General features: G+C 43.9%; 1 protein-coding gene across 2 annotated transcripts in view; it reads left to right on the top strand.

The window, feature by feature from the left end:
• MAN1C1 (mannosidase alpha class 1C member 1) overlaps nucleotides 1-17,730 on the top strand; it is a 118,245-nt gene extending 100,515 nt beyond the window's left edge. For both annotated transcript variants that reach the window (XM_070949926.1, XM_070949925.1), the window contains exons 7-11: nucleotides 5,390-5,505; nucleotides 9,980-10,199; nucleotides 11,625-11,797; nucleotides 14,152-14,267; nucleotides 16,829-17,730. In XM_070949926.1, coding sequence (XP_070806027.1) covers nucleotides 5,390-5,505; nucleotides 9,980-10,199; nucleotides 11,625-11,797; nucleotides 14,152-14,267; nucleotides 16,829-16,952 — 749 coding nt within the window. In that variant the 3' untranslated portion in view covers nucleotides 16,953-17,730. The remainder of the gene's footprint in view (nucleotides 1-5,389; nucleotides 5,506-9,979; nucleotides 10,200-11,624; nucleotides 11,798-14,151; nucleotides 14,268-16,828) is intronic.
• Nucleotides 17,731-18,140: the final 410 nt, after the last annotated feature.

Raw genomic sequence — 18,140 nt, 5'->3', positions numbered from 1 at the left:
AGGAGAAGGCAAAAGGAACTTGGAAGGATAACAATTGAGACGCCCGATCACGCAGTAACCAAACTGGTGGGGATGGAAAAGGAAGATTCGTATAGGAGCGCTTTTCTAAAAGTGAAGCAGAATGTAGTTTTGAAAAAAGAAAATAACAGCTGGAGCTCAAGACCTAGCACAGGTCTTGAAACCACCAAAGGAAAACAATAGAGCAGTGTTTCTAACTATGGCAGCTTGAAGGTGGATGGACTTCAACTCCCAGAATTCCCCAGCCAGCATTCCATGGCTGGCTGGGGAATTCTGGGAGTTGAAGTCCATCCATCTTCAAGCTGCCATGATTGAGAAACACTGCGATAGAGCATAAGGAGATGCATATGCTTTTAGGTCGCTATCTAACAAAATTTAATTCGGTGGTGAAAAAAGTAAGGTTCTATGTTTAGGCAAGAAAAACAAAATGCACAGGTACAGTATATGTGATACTTTACTCAATAGTAGTAATTGTGAGAGGGATCTTCGAGTCCTAGTGGACAATCATTTAGATATCAGCCAACCGTGTGCTGCAGCTGCCAAAAAAGCCAACACAGTTCTGGGCTGCATAAACAGAGAAATAGAATCAAGATCTCGTGAAGTGTTAATACCACTTTATAATGCCTTGGTAAGGCCGCACTTGGAATACTGCATCCGGTTTTGGTCACCACCACGATGTGAAAAAGATGTTTAGACTCTAGAAAGAGTGCAGAGAAAAGCAACAAGGATGATTAGGGGACTGGAGCAGGGGTGGGTTCTACTTATCTTTACTACCGGTTTGCAATGGGGCCACACGCATGCGCAGAAGCATTTTGATGATGTCAGGGTCAGCGGGCGGAGCCTCCTGTCGGTTTTACTACCGGTTCTATAGAACCGGTGCGAACTGGGGGCAACCCACCACTGGACTGGAAGCTAAAACATATGAAGAACGGTTGCAGGAATTGGGCATGGCTAGCCTAGTGAAGAAAAGGACCAGGGACCAAAGGACCATGATAGCAGTCTTCCAATATTTGAGGGGCTGCCCTAAAGAAGAGGGAGTCAAGCTATTCTCCAAAGCACCTGAAGGCAGGACAAGAAGCAATGGGTGGAAACTCATCAAGGAGAGAAGCAACTTAGAACAAAGGAGAAATTTCCTGACAGTTGGAACAATTAATCAGTGGAACAGCTTGCCTCCAGAAGTTGTGAATGCTCCAACACTGGAAGTTTTTAAGAAGATGTTGGATAACCATTTGTCTGAAGAGGTATAGGGTTTCCTGCCTGAGCAGGGGGTTGGACTAGAAGACCTCCAAGGTCCCTTCCAACTCTGTTTTTCTATTCTATTCTAAAAGATGGGGGGAGGTTCAGCTTGTTTGCCATCCAACGAGACTTCTGGAAATTCTGCGAGATTAAAGATTGAAAAAAATGTGCTTCCTCTGACACTTGAAATAATATAGAGGTCATGAATAGCCTTTGCATAGAGTTTTCAGCCAAGATCTTGAGAGAATTCAAGCTTATCAGAATTCAGAGGAGAACAAAGATGGAAGAGGAACACAAGGACGTATCCTATGAGGACAGACTGAAAGAACTTTGGCAGGTTCAGTCTGGAGGAAAGAAGATTTAAGGGAGACAGGATATTTATTATTTATTTGTTAACATTTATTTTATTACAAATTGTTTAAAAAAAAATACACCAAAATGCAAAAAAGGGAACTACAAAAACAAAATAAAGAAGCAAATGGTAGACAAATGCAAAGGAAAAACAAAAAGCCGTAATGAGCCAAAACCCAAATGAAGGGGGAAATTATGAACCATCTAGGCATGCCCGTTGTATATCAACAATTAAACAATGTAAGGAAATGTCAAATTCAGAGGGGGAAAAATATTCTCTTTTTCTCGCAAAACATCATGAATCTCTGCCAAAGAGAAACATATGGCACCATTTTTGATAATTGGGGGGGGAAGAGTATTTGCAAAAGTGAATAAATTACACATGCTTTGAATTCAATTGTTAATGCCCAGAATAAGAGTACTTTTCCAATTGCTCCAAATAACTTGCTTAGTAATTCCCCTGCCTGAGATAACCAAATTGGAGTAGACAGATGTACTTGTGTATTAAGAGAAACTACAGGGAAAATGGGCCCTTGGCCATAGGACTGGGCATATCCAGGTTCGCCCTAAGCTTTCTCTCAAGCCATCCTAAAATATACTATATGGACTTCAATGCCCAGAATTCTCCAGCCAGCTTTGCTGGACGTTGAAGTCCACAAGTCTTAAAGCTGCCAAGTTTGAAGACCTGCTATAGAGACACTTCGGTATTCATCCTTAATTGATTCCACGAAGCACAATGAGCACCAAACATTTTCTCCCCATAAGGAATAATGTAGTGAGTCATAAAGCAGCCGACACTGACAAATTTTAGCTTGGGCATTGAGTACCAAACAAATGATGTACCAAACAAACAATGAGTACCAGGACAAAATATTCATGTCAAAATGCGTCGAGTACCAAACTCGATGAGTTTCAAAGGAATTTGACTACCAAGGTACCACTGTATTGCAATATGCAATCCAGTCAGGCTTTTGTCAGTTTTCCTATACCATTATACAAGATTTCCCAACCTTGGTGACTTTAACGCTTGCGGACTTCAACTCCCAGAATTCCCCAGTCCACACATTTTAAAAGCTGCCAAGATTGAGAAACCCTGCATTACAGGCTCACACAAATCAATCACAAAGAAGCCCGCTAATCTGAAAACATGCTGTAAATTAAGCTCTGTTTCAGGTGGAAATTCCACAGGGCAACAGTAGATGAGGGGGTATACACCAGTGATGAAATCTAAAATTTGTTACTACCGGTTCTGTGGGCGTGGCTTGGTGGGGGGGTAATGTGACTGGGTGGGCATGGCCAATTATTTTTTTACTTTTAAAACCATTTTTTACATGTAAAACCATGTAAAAAAATGCTTTCAAAAGGCTCTGACGGTCCCAGCTGAGTTGCCTGATCATCAGAGGGTTTTTAAAAAACCCTCTGCCGATCAGGCAACTCAGCTGGGATCGTCAAATCTTGGATCGTCAGAGGCATTTAAAAGAAAAAAAGCCTCTGATGATCGCACGGCTCAGCTGGGCATGGGGGATGGGGGCAGGGATTTTTGCTACCGGTTCTCCGAACTGCCCGCCGCCATCGCTACCTACTCGCCCGAGCCGGTCCGAACCGGGAGCATTTCACCCCTGGTATATACATTTGCATCCTAGGTTGGGTGCAGAGGTGGGCTTCAAAAATTTTAGCAAGGGTTTCTCTATCTGGTTGCTTGGTGGGCGTGGCCTAGTCGGCCTCCTGCACCATGGTGGGGGGGGCATTTTTTTCCTCCCCGGGCTCCGGAGGCTTTCCTCAAGCCTCCGGGCAGGCGAAAATGGCCTCTCCAGGCTCCAGAGGCACTCTGGGCCCATTTCTGGCCTTCCCAAACTTCCAGTAGGCCTGTTTTTCACCCTCCCCGAGCCTCCGCTCTCGCCCTGCACTTACCTGCATCCAAAACGGGCAGTGTGGGGACTCCTTGGAGGGGAGAGGAGAGGTGGGCAGGGCCAGCCAGGAGTTGGGATTTGGGGGTTCTACAAACTGCACAGAATCTTAGCTAGAGGTTCTCCCGAACCCCTGTTTGTTTGTTTGTTTGTTTGTTTTTCTTAGATTTATATACCGCCCTACTCCTGAAGGACTCAGGGCAGTGAACAAGCACAAAATAAAATACATAGATACAAAAGTTAAAAACATAATTAAAACCAGATTAAATAATTTAGCCTGAGACAATTAAAAATTCCAATAATTTAAAACAGATTAAAATTTCGATTTAAAAGAATTTTAAAATGGGACAAAATTAGGCCAGGCCGACTTGCTGGAATAGGAGAGTCTTAAGAGCACGGCGGAAAGTGCGCAGATCCGGGATCCTCCATATCTCTGGGGGGAGCTCGTTCCAGATAGTGGGTGCCCCCACAGAGAAGGCCCTCCCCCTGGGGGCCGCCGGTCGACATTGTTTAGCTGAGGGCACCCGGAGGAGCCTCTCTCTATGAGAGCGTACTGGCCGGTGGGAGGCTGCTTGTGGTAGTAGGCGGTCCCTGTGAACTCCCAGTAGCCCACCCCTGGTTAGGTGGCATAGAAAATAAATTTCACTGGTGCTTATTCTTTCTCTTGCTCTCTCTTCACTTGTTTTTTCTGGGAGGAGGGGGGGAGTTTTTCTGGGAGGAGGGGATGACTCGCATGTCCTTGGATACCCTGGAGCATTGATGCTGAGATGTAGAAATAAAATCCCCCCCCTCCAGCATGCTATTCCCATTATAAATTTGATCCAGTTTTTGCCCCCAGGCAGATTTCCCCTAACAGGTTCTGCAGCAGGGCAGTCTGAAGAGGTAGCCATGGAAAAAAGCCCCTCAGTATTCTGGAGACATCTTCACGCCTGGCACCACGGTGTTTTCTCTTCCTCTCCTCCTTCAACCTGCTCCTTCAAATGTCTCTAATATTCATTCCAGGCATCGAATCACACTTAACAAAATGCCGATGAACTCTCCAGATGCTGCGAGTTCAATCTACACGGCGTGGCTGAGATTTTTTTTTTTTTTTGGCTTGCAAATCTCATGAACTTGCAATGCTATCCTGTCCAGGAGTCTTTTGTGCTGTTTTGACACTTGACTCTAAGGTTCTCTTTGCCTTCCCTTCACAAGGAAGTGGGGGCTGATAGAGAAAGACAATAATGGATAAGGCTATATATTGATTTCTGTTCAAAGGGGAGCACAAAATGTATTGGGAACAAAGCCCAGCTTCCTGAACAACTTCGTTTCTTCGTTTATCTATAAACCAAGTTTCTAGCCCTTAAGGTGATTTTTAAGAACCCAAAGGAATCAAAGACTCTTCAAACTGCAGAATGAAGGGTATTATGGTACTTTATAGATATATTTTCAGTGCCAAACTTTATTACTCCCACAGTGACAGTACCTTGTAGTAGAAGATCTGGGTCCAGATCTTAATTGGTCATTTGCTTCTTTACTCTGCTCAAGTGCAGTTGCTAGGCAAAGATAGAGCAAAATTATTTAATCTTGACTCCTTTGAGAAGACACCAGAGAGAGGCAGTTGTCACTGGATGATGGGCTAATAATCTGGGGGCGGGGTTGTTGTTTTGCTATCCCTCTCTTCCCTTGACCCCTTTGAAGGAATTTAGGCATTACAAATACAAAAGAAGCAGGCTAGCTTCCAAATTGTTTGTGTTCCTGTGCACGTTTCTTACTGGAGAGGACGTTCTCCAGTTGGTTAAAATAAAATGTATAAAACATTAGTCAACCAAAGCATTTTCAGTGCAGTTGTTTGACTTTTCTAATGACAAGTTGTCTTCTTCTTCCCGTCGCTGTAGATCATGTCTCTGTTGGTGGCCTTGGGGACAGTTTTTATGAATATCTGATCAAATCTTGGCTCATGTCAAATAAGCAAGATAGCGAAGCAAAAACCATGTATGATAAAGCTCTGGAGGTAAGGCGGAGAATGAAGCTTCATTCCCTTTGCGCTTGATCAACAGCAAATACTTTATGAGAAACCCCATAGAGCGGTGATGGCTAAACTTTTCCAGACCAAACCCCCAAAATGCAATGCGAGCACGGCCCCCTGCATGCGCCCTGGCCCCGTGCATGCGGATGTACCTCTGCATGCCCTCGACCCCTTGCACATGCGCGCCCCCCGCTTGCACCCTACCCCCGTGCATGTGTGCGCGGTCCCCCACACATGCCTTGACCCCCCCACATGTGCGGCAGAGACCCGAAGATCAGCTGGCTGGCAGGAGGCATGCACGCATGCACAGTGGAGCTAAACTGGGCTGACAGCTTGCGTGCCACTAGAGGGGGTGCTGCATGTCACGTCTGGTACACATTCCATAGGTTTGCCATCACGGCAGGGGTGAAAGATAAAATGTGTTACTACTGGTTCTGTGGGCGTGGCTTGGTGGGGGTAATGTGAGTGGGTGGGCATGGCCAACTTTTTTTTTTTTTAACTTTTCAAAGCATTTTTTGAATGCTTTGAAAAGCCTCTGGCGATCAGGCAACTCAGCTGGGATCATCAGAGACTTTTCAAAGCATTTTTTTTACCACCTCTTCGGCCAAGAGGTTGCAGAAAAAAATGCTTTGAAAATTCTCTGCGGATTCCAGCTGAGCCGTGCGATCATCAGAGGCTTTTTTAAAAATCTTTTAAAAGCATTTTTTCGACGGAAGAGATTGTAGAAAAAAATGCTTTTAAAAGTAAAAAAAAAAAAGCTTCTGATGATTGTGTGAATCAGCTGAGCATGGTGGGTGGAGGGGCCGCAGGGATTTTTGCTACCGGTTCTCCGAACCACCCACCGCCATCGCTACCGGATCGGGTGATCCAGTCCAAACCGGGAGCATTTCACCCCTGCATCATGGCCATAGAGGATGGAAGTGGATGGCCAAGATTCAGATCTTACCTTTGCACAGAATCACCAGACAGACTTAGGCCATCCAGCCATCCTTTAACATTAAGTTGGGTTTGGGCATCATGATTCAGAAACCGGGTGTTTTCCAAAGGGGGTTCTCATTCCAGGTTTTCCATCTCTACAGAGACATCAGAAGAAAATTAAAAGCTTGTGGTTCCAGTTTTCATTATCTGCCACCCATTCATCATTGAGTCCAAATCCTGAACTGTAGTTAGTTTTAACCATGATTGGTTTATTCATTCAATTTCTGTAGCCACCCATCTCAATCAATAACTCTGAACGGCTCCAAAAGTATAAAAACGATTAAAACAATAAAGAAACAAACTAAATATACACAACAAAGAAACAAACTAAATATACACAGCAGCCGAGATACTTAGCCAGTTCCCCGAAAATAAGACATCCCCTGATAATAAGCCCAATCAGGCTTTTGAGTGCATGCGCTAAAATAAGCCTCCCCCGAAAATAAGCCCTCCCCGAAAATATTTAAATGCAGAGCTGGAAATCAGGTAAGACGGCAAGAGGAACCCCATCTTGCTCCACACGCCCCAAAATAATAAGACCTCCCCAAAAATAAGGCCAAGCGCTTATTTCGGGGTTCAAAAAAATGTAAGTCAGGGTCTTATTTTGGGGGAAACACGGTATTATATTTATTTATTGATACTAGCAAACTACGCAACACGTGAAATATTAAAGAGTTTGTTTCATTATTAATGTTAAGAATGGCTCGTTGGCTTCAGGAAACACGGCACATTGCAGTCATTCAGAATCAAAGCCGTTTCAAACTTAGTTCACTTTCACGGTGAAGTAGAAACATTTTTCCTTGGTGAAACATCCTATTTCATGGGCAAAGTCCACGAATCATTTAAAGTATTTTTGTACAAAGGCTTTTGGCTGAAAAAGAAAAACACAGAGATATTTTGAGTTCCAACTTCTGCTAGGATGCTCTACACAGGATGTTTTGAATTCAGTTAGAGAAGTTGTATACACTGCTGAACAAAACTAAAAGCTTAAACTTAAACTTATGACTGTATGACTGTAATCTTGTTGCTGGTATCCTTAAGATTTATATGGACTGTTTCCCTATGATTATCATTAAGCGTTGTATCTTATGATTCTTGATGAACGTATCTTTTCTTTTATGTAGACCGAGAGCATATGCACCAAGACAAATTCCTTGTGTGTCCAATCACACTTGGCCAATAAAGAATTCTATTCTATTCTATTCTATTCTATTAAACAAGGTGTGTTCAGCTTGTTTGGCATGGACTTTATATGGTCCTGCACAGCTAGTAATCACAAGATCGCAAATTTTTAACATTATTAATTCCTCTTCACTCAGTGTGGCCCCAGCAAAGCAAAAGATTGCCCAACCAAGGTTTAACAGTTCCAAACTCTTCTTTATGGCCATGCTGGATAAGACAATAGGCAAGTCAGTGGATCCTATGTTCCTATCCTCATTGCCATAAAAGATGATTGAATGTGTTCCCCAAACTAGCTACAGGTTTTAAAAGCAGTGAGAGTGGTGCTGGTGTACTGTGGTTCTATAACTTTCTGAACAGTCTATTTTGAAAATGGAGAAAAGCCCAAGCGAATGGTATTCGGGGCTAGAAGATGTAATATTGCCTATCTCTGAAAGAGTTCTGCATTTCCAATGTTTTTTTTAGCCTGGTCGTGTGGTTCAGTTTTGGTTGAATCATGGACATTTGCAGGATGAGAGGAAAGGGCAAGGGATGCTTCAATGCATGATGGATGATCTCATCACGTAAATGAGGCAATTATGTAATCTGCGTCATCTCTTGTTCACGGACATCTTAAGTGTTGATTCATCCGATAAAATTACAGATGAATGGCTCAACAAGTAAACAGGTTCACATCAATAGAAAAGACAGCAAGGATAAATGCCGTTCCTCCTAACTTTGGCCTGATGAATTGAACATCTGCACTGCAAATTGTGGAGCTGGACTCCAGCTGTAACAAAAAAGCCTACAGCTCTTGAAAATCCTGGAAGCCAGTAACTTTGGCAGGAGAAGTTGAAATATCATTGTACTTTCCACCATTATGAAGAATATCGAAAGCCACTTCTTTATTCTTCCTTTTCTATTTTTTTCTCAAGTTTTCTTTCCTTGCACTTTTTGCTTTCTCTTTCTTTTTTTTCCCTTGTTTATATTAGTATATTTTTGCTTTTATGTTTGTTTATGCTTTTTTAAAAGATTCAAGAAAAATCATATTACATATATATCAGGGGTGAAATCCAGCAGGTTCTGGATAACCAGTAGTAGAAATTTTGAGCAGTTCAGAGAACCAGCAAATACCATCTCTGGCTGGCCCCAGGAGTGTGGAGGGAATGGGGATTTTGCGGTATTCTTCCCATACCACGCCCACCAAGCCACATCCACAGAACCGGTAGTAAAAAAAAATTGGATTTCACCACTGATATGTATATTTAAAGCTGATTCTACTGATAATCAATTCTGAACCAGGTTGCTCTGTCTTGTACATTAAACATCCTTCACATGCAGCTATTGTGTTACCCCATTTTTCTCTACTCTAAGCAACAGATGGTCACTGCCTCCAAGGGGTGGCTTCAATCCCCTTTGGAATCTTCCTTGGCTCTTGACCACCAAAGTCAGTGAGGAAACCAGGAGGAAATAGTAAATTATAATCACACAAGAGCTTCGCATAACAATCATGCAGCCTCACTTAGTGATTGCAACAAGGACTGGTGAAACTGTTGTCGCTTAGTGGCACAATTGCATGACATGATATGACATCATACATAACAAAGTTTCCAGTCACAGTTGTGGATTGTTAAGTGAAGACTAACCTGTAAGAGCCTTGGTGACGCAGCAGACTAAAAGTGCTGTTAAGTACTGTTAAGTAGCACCAGCTGCCTGCAATTACTGCAAGTTCGAATCTTACCAGGCTCAAGGTTGACTCAGCCTTCCATCCTTTCGAGATAGGTAAAATGAGGACCCGGATTGTGGGGGCAATAAGCTGACTTTGTATAAAAAAGAACACCGCTTAGGGGGGGCCGAAAGCCCTACTAAGCAGGTATATACAAAAGTATGAAGGCTATTGCTTAATGCCGCCCTGAGTCTCCAGAGAAGGGCGGCATATAAATCAAACCAATAAATAAATAAATAAATAAATAAATAAATAAATAATTTAAAACTGCAATTAGTCCACTATAAGGCCACCTGTGTATTTACTGGTTCTTGCTACTGGAACTATATTCTTCCACGTCCTATATTGGTCGCTGATTGGTTTCTGGATACAATTTATGGTACCGGTGTTGTGTTACGAAGCTTTTTGAAGCAGAGACTAGATGACTAACCATAATGGCCATCTCCTTTCGTATATTGGGTGAACCATTGGACTATTTGCATGCGTAGTTTTTGACACTTCTACCAGTGTATCTTTTATTTATAAACCTTCGTTTTTCTTCGTTCCACACAAATAACTCACTCTCTCTCTCTCTTTTCCAAATGCTGTGAAATTTAGGCCATAGAAAAGCACCTTGTCAAAAAATCGCCTGGTGGCCTAACCTATATTGCCGAATGGCGAGGAGGCATCTTGGATCATAAAATGGGGCACTTGGCTTGCTTTTCTGGGGGCATGATAGCCCTCGGAGCGGAACACGCCCTGGAAGAAGAGAAACAGCATTACTTGGATCTAGCTGGAAAAATAACACATACTTGTCACGAATCTTACATTCGCTCAGGTAAAAATCTAAAAATCCAACCCCGTTTTTGAAAAAAGGTTCTGCGCACTCTTGTTCACCAGTTAATATTGTACACAGGTAACCTCCATTAGTGAAGCCACACTTCCCAGTCCTCACCTCATCCTCAACTCCTGCTGTTGGCCATCTGCTTCCAGTTGCCCAGCTGAAGTCACAAATGCACCATTGTGTTGTTATAACCCATTATTTGTTAGTCTCCATGTTCTGCCAGAGCTGGAAAGTACCTCCAGCTGAAAGGTGTCAATTGTTTATTGAAGCGGGCAAGGGACAATAGATAGATGATTTCATTTTTATTTTTATATTGTTGCCTTGACTTTCTTTTCTTCTTTCCTATTTTTCTTGTAAAGCATAGCAAATAAAGTATTGAAGCGGTCAAGAGATGGTAGATGGATGGTTTTTTTTCCTATTGTTGTTCTGAGTTATTTTTTCTTTTCTCTCACTCTCTTCTTCCTTTTCCTTTTTTCTTTTTTTAAGTAGGTGACATGATTAGACGTTAGACAAGAAAGAAAGGAAAAGTTTCTTAATAAAGGGCGATATGATCAAAAGCTAGAATAAGTGATAGAAACAAGAAAAGGGGGAATATTAGTGTATACTTTTTACATCATAAAATGCAAGTAATAAGAGAAAATGCGGAATAATTGAATAATTAAAAACTATAAATTAATATAAATATGCATTATTAATAGAAATATATAAGCGGATTGAATGTAAGGATTATGATTAACTTGATTAGTTTTATTTGTATTAGAATGTATGACACTCAGGTGCCACACGGTTCAAGCACTGATTTGATATTTTGATAAAAAATAATAATAAATAAATAAATAAACACCTTGAAAGGTGTCAATAGTCAGTCTTGACAAAAGGACGGCATTTGATCTAGTCTTGGGTGCAAACCAACCAGGGCCGCTCATGAATAGTCTCAAGCAGAAGCTTTATTGTTAGTCACCCATGTGGCAAGAATCTCACCAGACTGACTGCATTGCCTTGGGAACGGTCAGATAAGGCTTCATAGATTCTGGGGACGGCCTCTAACCCAGACCTTCTGGAGAATCTATCACATCTAGATTGGTTATTTTTTTCCTCTTTTAATGTCCAAACTGAGGATCGGTCTATTTCCTTCAGTTTAGCTTGAATAGTGATGGTGTTTGCTTCTCCAGGTCAGGTCCTTATAATGGAAATTTTGCAGGCATTTAAGGCTTAGGATCAATTCATTTTTTTTCACTTGCAAGAGGCCTGAAAAATGTTTCTACTTCACCATGAAAGTGTTCATGATATACTGTGTACTTGTTTAGTGAATTCACACATTCACCCCAAATTTTAGCTGACCCTGCAGCTATCAAAGCATCCTCTGACCATTCTGTTTTGTTGTTTTTGTTGTTGTTTTGTTGTTGTTTTTGTGGCTAGATACCAACCTGGGCCCTGAAGCATTTCGTTTTGATTCTGGAACGGAAGCGATGGCCACGCGACTCAGCGATCGTTATTATATCCTGCGCCCCGAGGTTGTAGAGAGCTACTTCTACTTGTGGAGGTTGACACATGACCCCAAGTACAGAGAGTGGGGTTGGGAAGCTGTCCAAGTAAGTCAGAAAAAGGGTTCTCAGCCTGTTCTCTTTGACTAACGTCTAAACGTTTGGTTTGAAGGTGTTGTCAGAGATCACATTTGTTTCCATCTCAAGTTGTGAGAATCTCACTTTTGCAGAGTGGGCTCCGTTGTTAGGCAGTACCCAGGGCATTAACTGGCCTTTATCTGGCCCCAAACATCCATGTTTTAGTAATTTACTTGGGCCTTATGACCATCTGTTTTGGGAAGCACAAAAAAAGGTGAAGAGTCATTTGGAGTCCGGCAGCCCCAAATTTAGATCAAATCAATAAACTTCTACTGCTGGCTCAGAGCATTCTATCTTTTATGCTGCAGTCCTGAATGGTACCCTTCAGTTTGTGGCACATGGCAGCCACAATGTCTGATCTCTTTATGGATTCTAAGAGAAGCCCTGCTGGGTTTAACTAAAACAGGGGTCTCCAACCTTGGCAACTTCAAGACTTGTGGACTTCAACTCCCAGAGTTCCTCAGCCAGCTTTGCAAACTCTGGGAGTTGAAGTCCACAAGTCATAAAATTGCCAAGGTTGGAGACCTCTGAACTAAAAGCTTCTCTAGCACAAGGACCTTAGTTTCAATAGCACCCAAGTAGATGATCCTTCATGGGCTTCCCTGTAACATAAAATGAGGATTTTAGGACCCACAGTTGCAGAAAATTTTCAGAAAGATTTCTGAAATCTTATCTGAGATTCTTATCTAAGATTCCCCAGCAAAAGACAAGAAATGCCTGCCCTCCCATCCTTGCAAGGAATCAAAACGAAGTTTCCTTTAGCCATCGAAGTGCCCAGGGTGACATGGCCTGATCTCAACTTCAGCCTATCCTATCTCACAATAAGGATTGTTGTGGAGAAATTTATGGAAGGAAGGCTCTCTTTTCTCTTTCTGAAACCAATGACCTTGGAAGTAAAGCTAGGCTGGGATAATAGGCCAGGAGAACCTGCTCCAGTCCCTGGGCAACACGATGTAACAAGAAACTCACTCAAAATGCTCTGCGTAGTAATTAAACGTTCTTTCCAGCAGCGTGTGCTATCTGTGAGCGAACTTAAATAGGCTAAGGGAGTGGCCAATTAGCCCCAAGCCTTACTCTCGAGGAGACCTCCTCCTGAGTAGCCACTCCTGCCTTTTGGCAGCCCTGCGTGCTCGAGCATTGAGAAGAGACTCCTCCACTTCATTCTCTTCACTTGAAGGACCCTCTGGAGGTTCTGAAGGCCCTGGCTGAGTCTCTGCCTCTGGCACCACATCCTCTTCAGCCTCCTCGCTGTCCGACTCGAGCACTGGCTGCACAGGCTGCTGGCGCGACACCACACCAGCCTCCTTGTCGTCGGGATCAGCCACAATCCGTGCAGGCCGCTGGCAGGTCACAACAACTATATTGTAAACAGGAGATAGGTGATGTCCTCTATTGAGTAAGAGCTGTTCAATCTTAATGTTTTAAGACCTTAACATTAAGAGGGAGGAAAGTCCAGTTGCCTTTGAAAAAACACCTTTGGGACAACCATGGCCTGGATGACTGAGAATTTCCGTAGACATCTGAGGCAGGGGTGGGTTCTACTTACCTTTACTACCAGTTCTCAGTGGGGCTGCGCGCTCTTCTGCGCAAGCAGAAGTTTTGATGACGTCGGGGTCAGTGGGCGGAGCCTCCCACCGGTTTTACTACCGGTTCTATAGAACCGGTGCAAACCAGGGGCAACCCACCACTGATCTGAGGGCACATGAGACCTAAGCAGAGTCACCATTGATTCCTGCTGCTGGAGAAGCCAACAGAAACCTTCACCTCGGCTGCTACCTAGTTTATTTATTTATTTATAATTTAATATATATACCGTCCCCCTCCCGAAAGACTCGGGGCGGTGTACAGCCAAATTAAAAACACAAAATACAACAACAGTTTAAAACAGTTAAAAGTATTAAACAATTTCGGCCAGAATTTGAAACCCAAAATTTAAAACACCAATTTAAAAATCATTTACATAGATAGCCCTGCCTGGCGGAACAGCAGGGTCTTAAGGGCACAGCGAAACACACGGAGGTCGGAGATCTTGTGTATTTCCGGGGGCAGTTCGTTCCACAGGGCAGGAGCTCCCACAGAGAAGGCCCTTCCCCTGGGTGTCGCCAGCCGGCATAACCGATGGCACCCTGAGGAGTCCCTCTCTGTGGGAGCGAATTGGCCGGTGGGAGGCTACTGGTGGCAGAAGTCAGTCTCGAAGGTATCCAGGTCCTGAGCCATGTAGGGTCACCGCCATCATCTCCTTCTACCCATGATGATGAAGGAGCGCTGCGTTGCCATTCTTGGAACTGAGTTGACTTTCTTCTCTTCCTTGCTTTCCAAATCAGGCGCTGGAGAAATTTTGCCGAGTAGAAGCTGGTTTCTCTGGAATCCGCGATGTGTATTCAACCACCCCAAGCCATGACAATATGCAGCAGAGCTTTTTTCTGGCAGAGACGTTAAAGTAAGTCCTGAGCATTTTCAATATTTGACCATCAAAAGACGTTTAGGAAGGAGGATGTTTTTCATGAAGCAAGTCATGGGGGAATTCATGGTCCCTGAAGAGCACAGTAAAGGCATCTTTAGAAGAAAATGCATTTATTGTGGTGGCAATGTTGCATTCCCATGACCAAGTTCTGACAAATAGCCAAAATACCACTGGTTTTGCTGGAACACAGCTCAGACAGTTAGCCTGACTTCAGAATTCTCTCTTTTTTTATATAGTGATGTAAGTAAAATGTACAATTGCCACAATAAAAAAAAAAAAACTAATAGCAACTTTAAAAGAAAAATAGATGGTGCAGAAAAGAAGAAAAGAAAAAAATAAGGATGTAGCAAAGAAAAAAAGAAATATATAAAGAAATTAATTCCTCCTTTACAAGTGTAAACAAGTTTAGTAACTTATCACGCTCTCTTTTAAAATACAGGTAGTCCTTGACTTATGACCACATCGGGGACTGGATTTTTCCCTTGTTAAGCAAGGTGGTTGTTAAGTGAGTCACGCCCAATTTTACAGCCTTCTTTGCCATGGTTGTTAAGTGAATCACGTCGCTAAGCAAATCCAGCTTTCCCCCATGTAATTTTGTTTGTTGGAAGCCAGCTGAGGTGGTCAAAATTGATAATCACGTGACTTCAGGATGCTGGAGCCATCATGAATACACAACTAATTGTCAAGCTCTTGAATTTTAATCATGTGCCCGCTGGGACACTGTGATGGGTTGCAAGTGCAACAATGAGTCCCTTTTTTTCCAATGCCATCATAACTTTGAAAAGTTGTTCAATGAATGGTCCTAAGCAGTGGTGGGATTCAGCTTGTCCGGGCTGGCTCGGGTGAACCAGTAGTTAAATTGCTGGCTGGCTCCGCCCCACCCCGCCCCGCCCCGCCCCATCCCACCCTGCCCCTTCCAGGAGTCCCCATGCGACCTATTTTGGCTCACAGGAAGCTGCAGGGAGGCCTCCTAGGCCCAAAACGGAGCACGGGGGGTGCGGTGCAGCCCCCCAGTGGCCCATTTTCGCTCCCAGGAGGTTGCAGGGAGGTCTACTAGGCCCAAAATGGGGCGCGGGGGCAGCGGTGCATCCCCCCCCTGCGGCCTGTTACTGCGCCCGGGGGGGGGGTGCAGGAAGCCAAGTGCTGCCTGTCACACACCCTGGCCATGCCCACCATGGTCATGCCTATCCAGCTGGTCATTAGGGCAGAGAACCAGTTGTTAAATTATTTGAATCCCACCACTGGTCCTACATTGAGGACTACCTGTGCAACAAATGGTCCCTTCTTCTCATACCCCATCTCTTCTCTACAACCAAATCCTTAAAGCCTTGTCATTTCGTTTCTGGTGTCAGCACAGGACAGTTTTGGGCGGTGCCAGACGGTGGTTCTCCATTTGAAATGGGCTATTTCAACCATTTTGAAAGGATTCAGAGGTTGAAACACAGCCTGTTTCGGCTGTTTGAACACTAAACAGTTCACCTTGAAGATTTGGCACACTGCTGGTCCAGACTCTGTTGTATGTCCGGGGTGGGCTGCTGAGGGTTTGCAGGGGTTCGGGAGAACCTCTAGCTAAGATTCTGTGCAGTTCAGAGAACCCCCAAGTCCCAGTCCTGGCTGGCCCTGCCCACCCTGCCCTGCCCCTCCCAGGAGTCCCCACGCAGCCTGTTTTGGATGCAGGTAAGTGCGGGGCGTGTGCGGAAGCTTGGGGAGGGCAAAAAACGGGCCTACTGGAAGTTCAGGAAGGGTCTCCAGAGCCTGGGGAGGCCATTTTCACCCTCCCGGAGGCTGGAGAAAAGTCTCCGGAGCCCAGGGAGGGCAAAAACGTCCTCCCGCCATGGTGCAGGAGGCTGACTAGGCCACACCCACCATGGCCAGGCCCACCCAGCAACCGGCCAGAGAACCCATTGCTAAAATTTTTGAAGCCCTCCCCTGTGTATGTCTAATCCAAGGGCGAGGAATAATGGGCGTTTTATGACTTGTGGACTTCAACTCCCAGAATTCCTGAGCCAGCCATGAAGTTGGATGTCAGCACTTCAAGCTGCATTTACTCTAGTGCTGACATAAGAAGGAGAAGCGGAGAGGTCTGGAAAGGGACGTTTGACTTTTCACCTTCTTATTTTCCCTGGAGAAATATCCCGTAGGAGATGGGATGGGAGGGGGGAAATTTCTTTGAGCTGGAGCAGTAGATTAGGGGTAGAGTGACTTGGAAGGTGGCCAATGAGTGCAGGGGAGTGGGGAACGGAAAGGGAGGGTTTTGGATCTGGAAGTCAGTGTTGGCTGCGATGGAGTCGGAGTTAGAATGTCGTGCTTAATAAAAGGGAAGTTCTTCTTCAAAGACTTTGTTTGAAATGCAATTTATTTGAGACGACCTCGAAACCTGACATTGAAGTCCACAAGTCATAAAACGGCCATCGTTCCCCCATTCCTAGTCTAATCCCAAACCAGCCAAGGTGTAGCAAGCCTAACATAGGCCATAAACAAATTACACTTGACAGTTTCACCCAGCAAGCTTTTCTTTGTTCTTCTCCTGGTTCTAGGTATCTCTATCTTCTGTTCTCTGAAGATGATGTGCTCTCCCTCAAGGACTGGGTGTTCAACACTGAAGCTCACCCGTTGCCTGTGAACCACACAGAATTTGTCCTCAAGACAAGCATGCAGTAGGAGCCACTCAGCCTTTCTGGGTTCTGAGAAGGGATCCCGAGGGGTTGCTTGCATTATTTTTATTTTTATTTTTCTCCTTTCCAGTAAAGGAATGCACATATTCCCGGAAAGGTATTATGGGGGCATTCGTCCAATTCCGGACAGTATTATATCGGGGGAGTTTAAAAAAAACTGTGAAAACAAAGCACCTTCAATGGGTTTTTTTTTTCCTCTGTGAGGAAACTTATAACCTGATAATTGGATGTTGATTACGGGCCATAAGACAAGACAAAATCACGGACATTCCCTTTCTATGAAGAATTTCTACGGAATCCACTGACTTTCGCTTTTGCGTGGCCAAAGGATCAGGAATTTGCCATAAAATAGATGTCGGTTTGTGCTACTCTTCTTGCTCCAAACTTGCTCCCTCCTTTTTTATATACCATTGTTTGTTTTGTTGTTTTGTTTCGTTTTGTTTTTTGCCCCTCCTTTCTGATCTATACTTTAAAAAAAAAAAAGCAGTAGACATGTCAAGAGGTCCTGGTAAAGGAGTCTTTCTAAATCCCACCCACTTCTTTCTTTTACCCCTTTCCTCACCCACCTTTCCATTCTCTTCAAACGTTTGCCAGCTGTCGTTTTCTTTTTCTATTTTTTCTTTTGGTTTTGCTTGGTCCCTTTCCTATGATTTTGTTGTTGTTTTTTTTTGTTTGTTTTGCTTTGTTTTTCCCCTTTTCATCTGGAGCAAAACCTTACGAGGCATTTGTAATGATTTCATTTCTGTAATGCTCAGATGTGAAAAATAAAATAAAAATTCATGTCCGCTAAAAAAAAAAAGAAAAGAAAGAAAGATAGATGTGTGGCTGGGTGGCGTGGAAGGTTAGAAAAGAGAAGAGGAAGCCAAGAGGTGGCTGGAGGCAACCGGGGGGACCTTGCCAGATTCCCCTGGTTTTTGGCTGCTGCAGCAGATGGGAAGAGCAGGCTCCTGGGCTGCCTTAGAACAGCATATGCTTCAATACCAAAAGACAGGATGGTGGAAAGAAGCCAGAGGGGCTAAAGGACGGAGTGGACTGGCTGCCTTTGCCCCTTGGAAGCCGAGAATTTAATGGTCAAAGATGGGTGCCGAAGCAAACAATTGTACATGTGGGTGAAGTTGTGTGTCTGCTGAACAAGTTCTGCCTATCAGTCTGCACAAGAACTGTACTCGAATTA

This window comes from Pituophis catenifer, unplaced genomic scaffold (genome assembly GCF_029215685.1).
Source record: "Pituophis catenifer annectens isolate HBS135680 unplaced genomic scaffold, rPitCat1.0.hap2 SCAF_9, whole genome shotgun sequence".
NCBI lineage: Eukaryota > Metazoa > Chordata > Lepidosauria > Squamata > Colubridae > Pituophis > Pituophis catenifer.
Note: the sequence above shows the minus strand (reverse complement) of the source record. Positions and strands in the feature narration are given on the sequence as shown.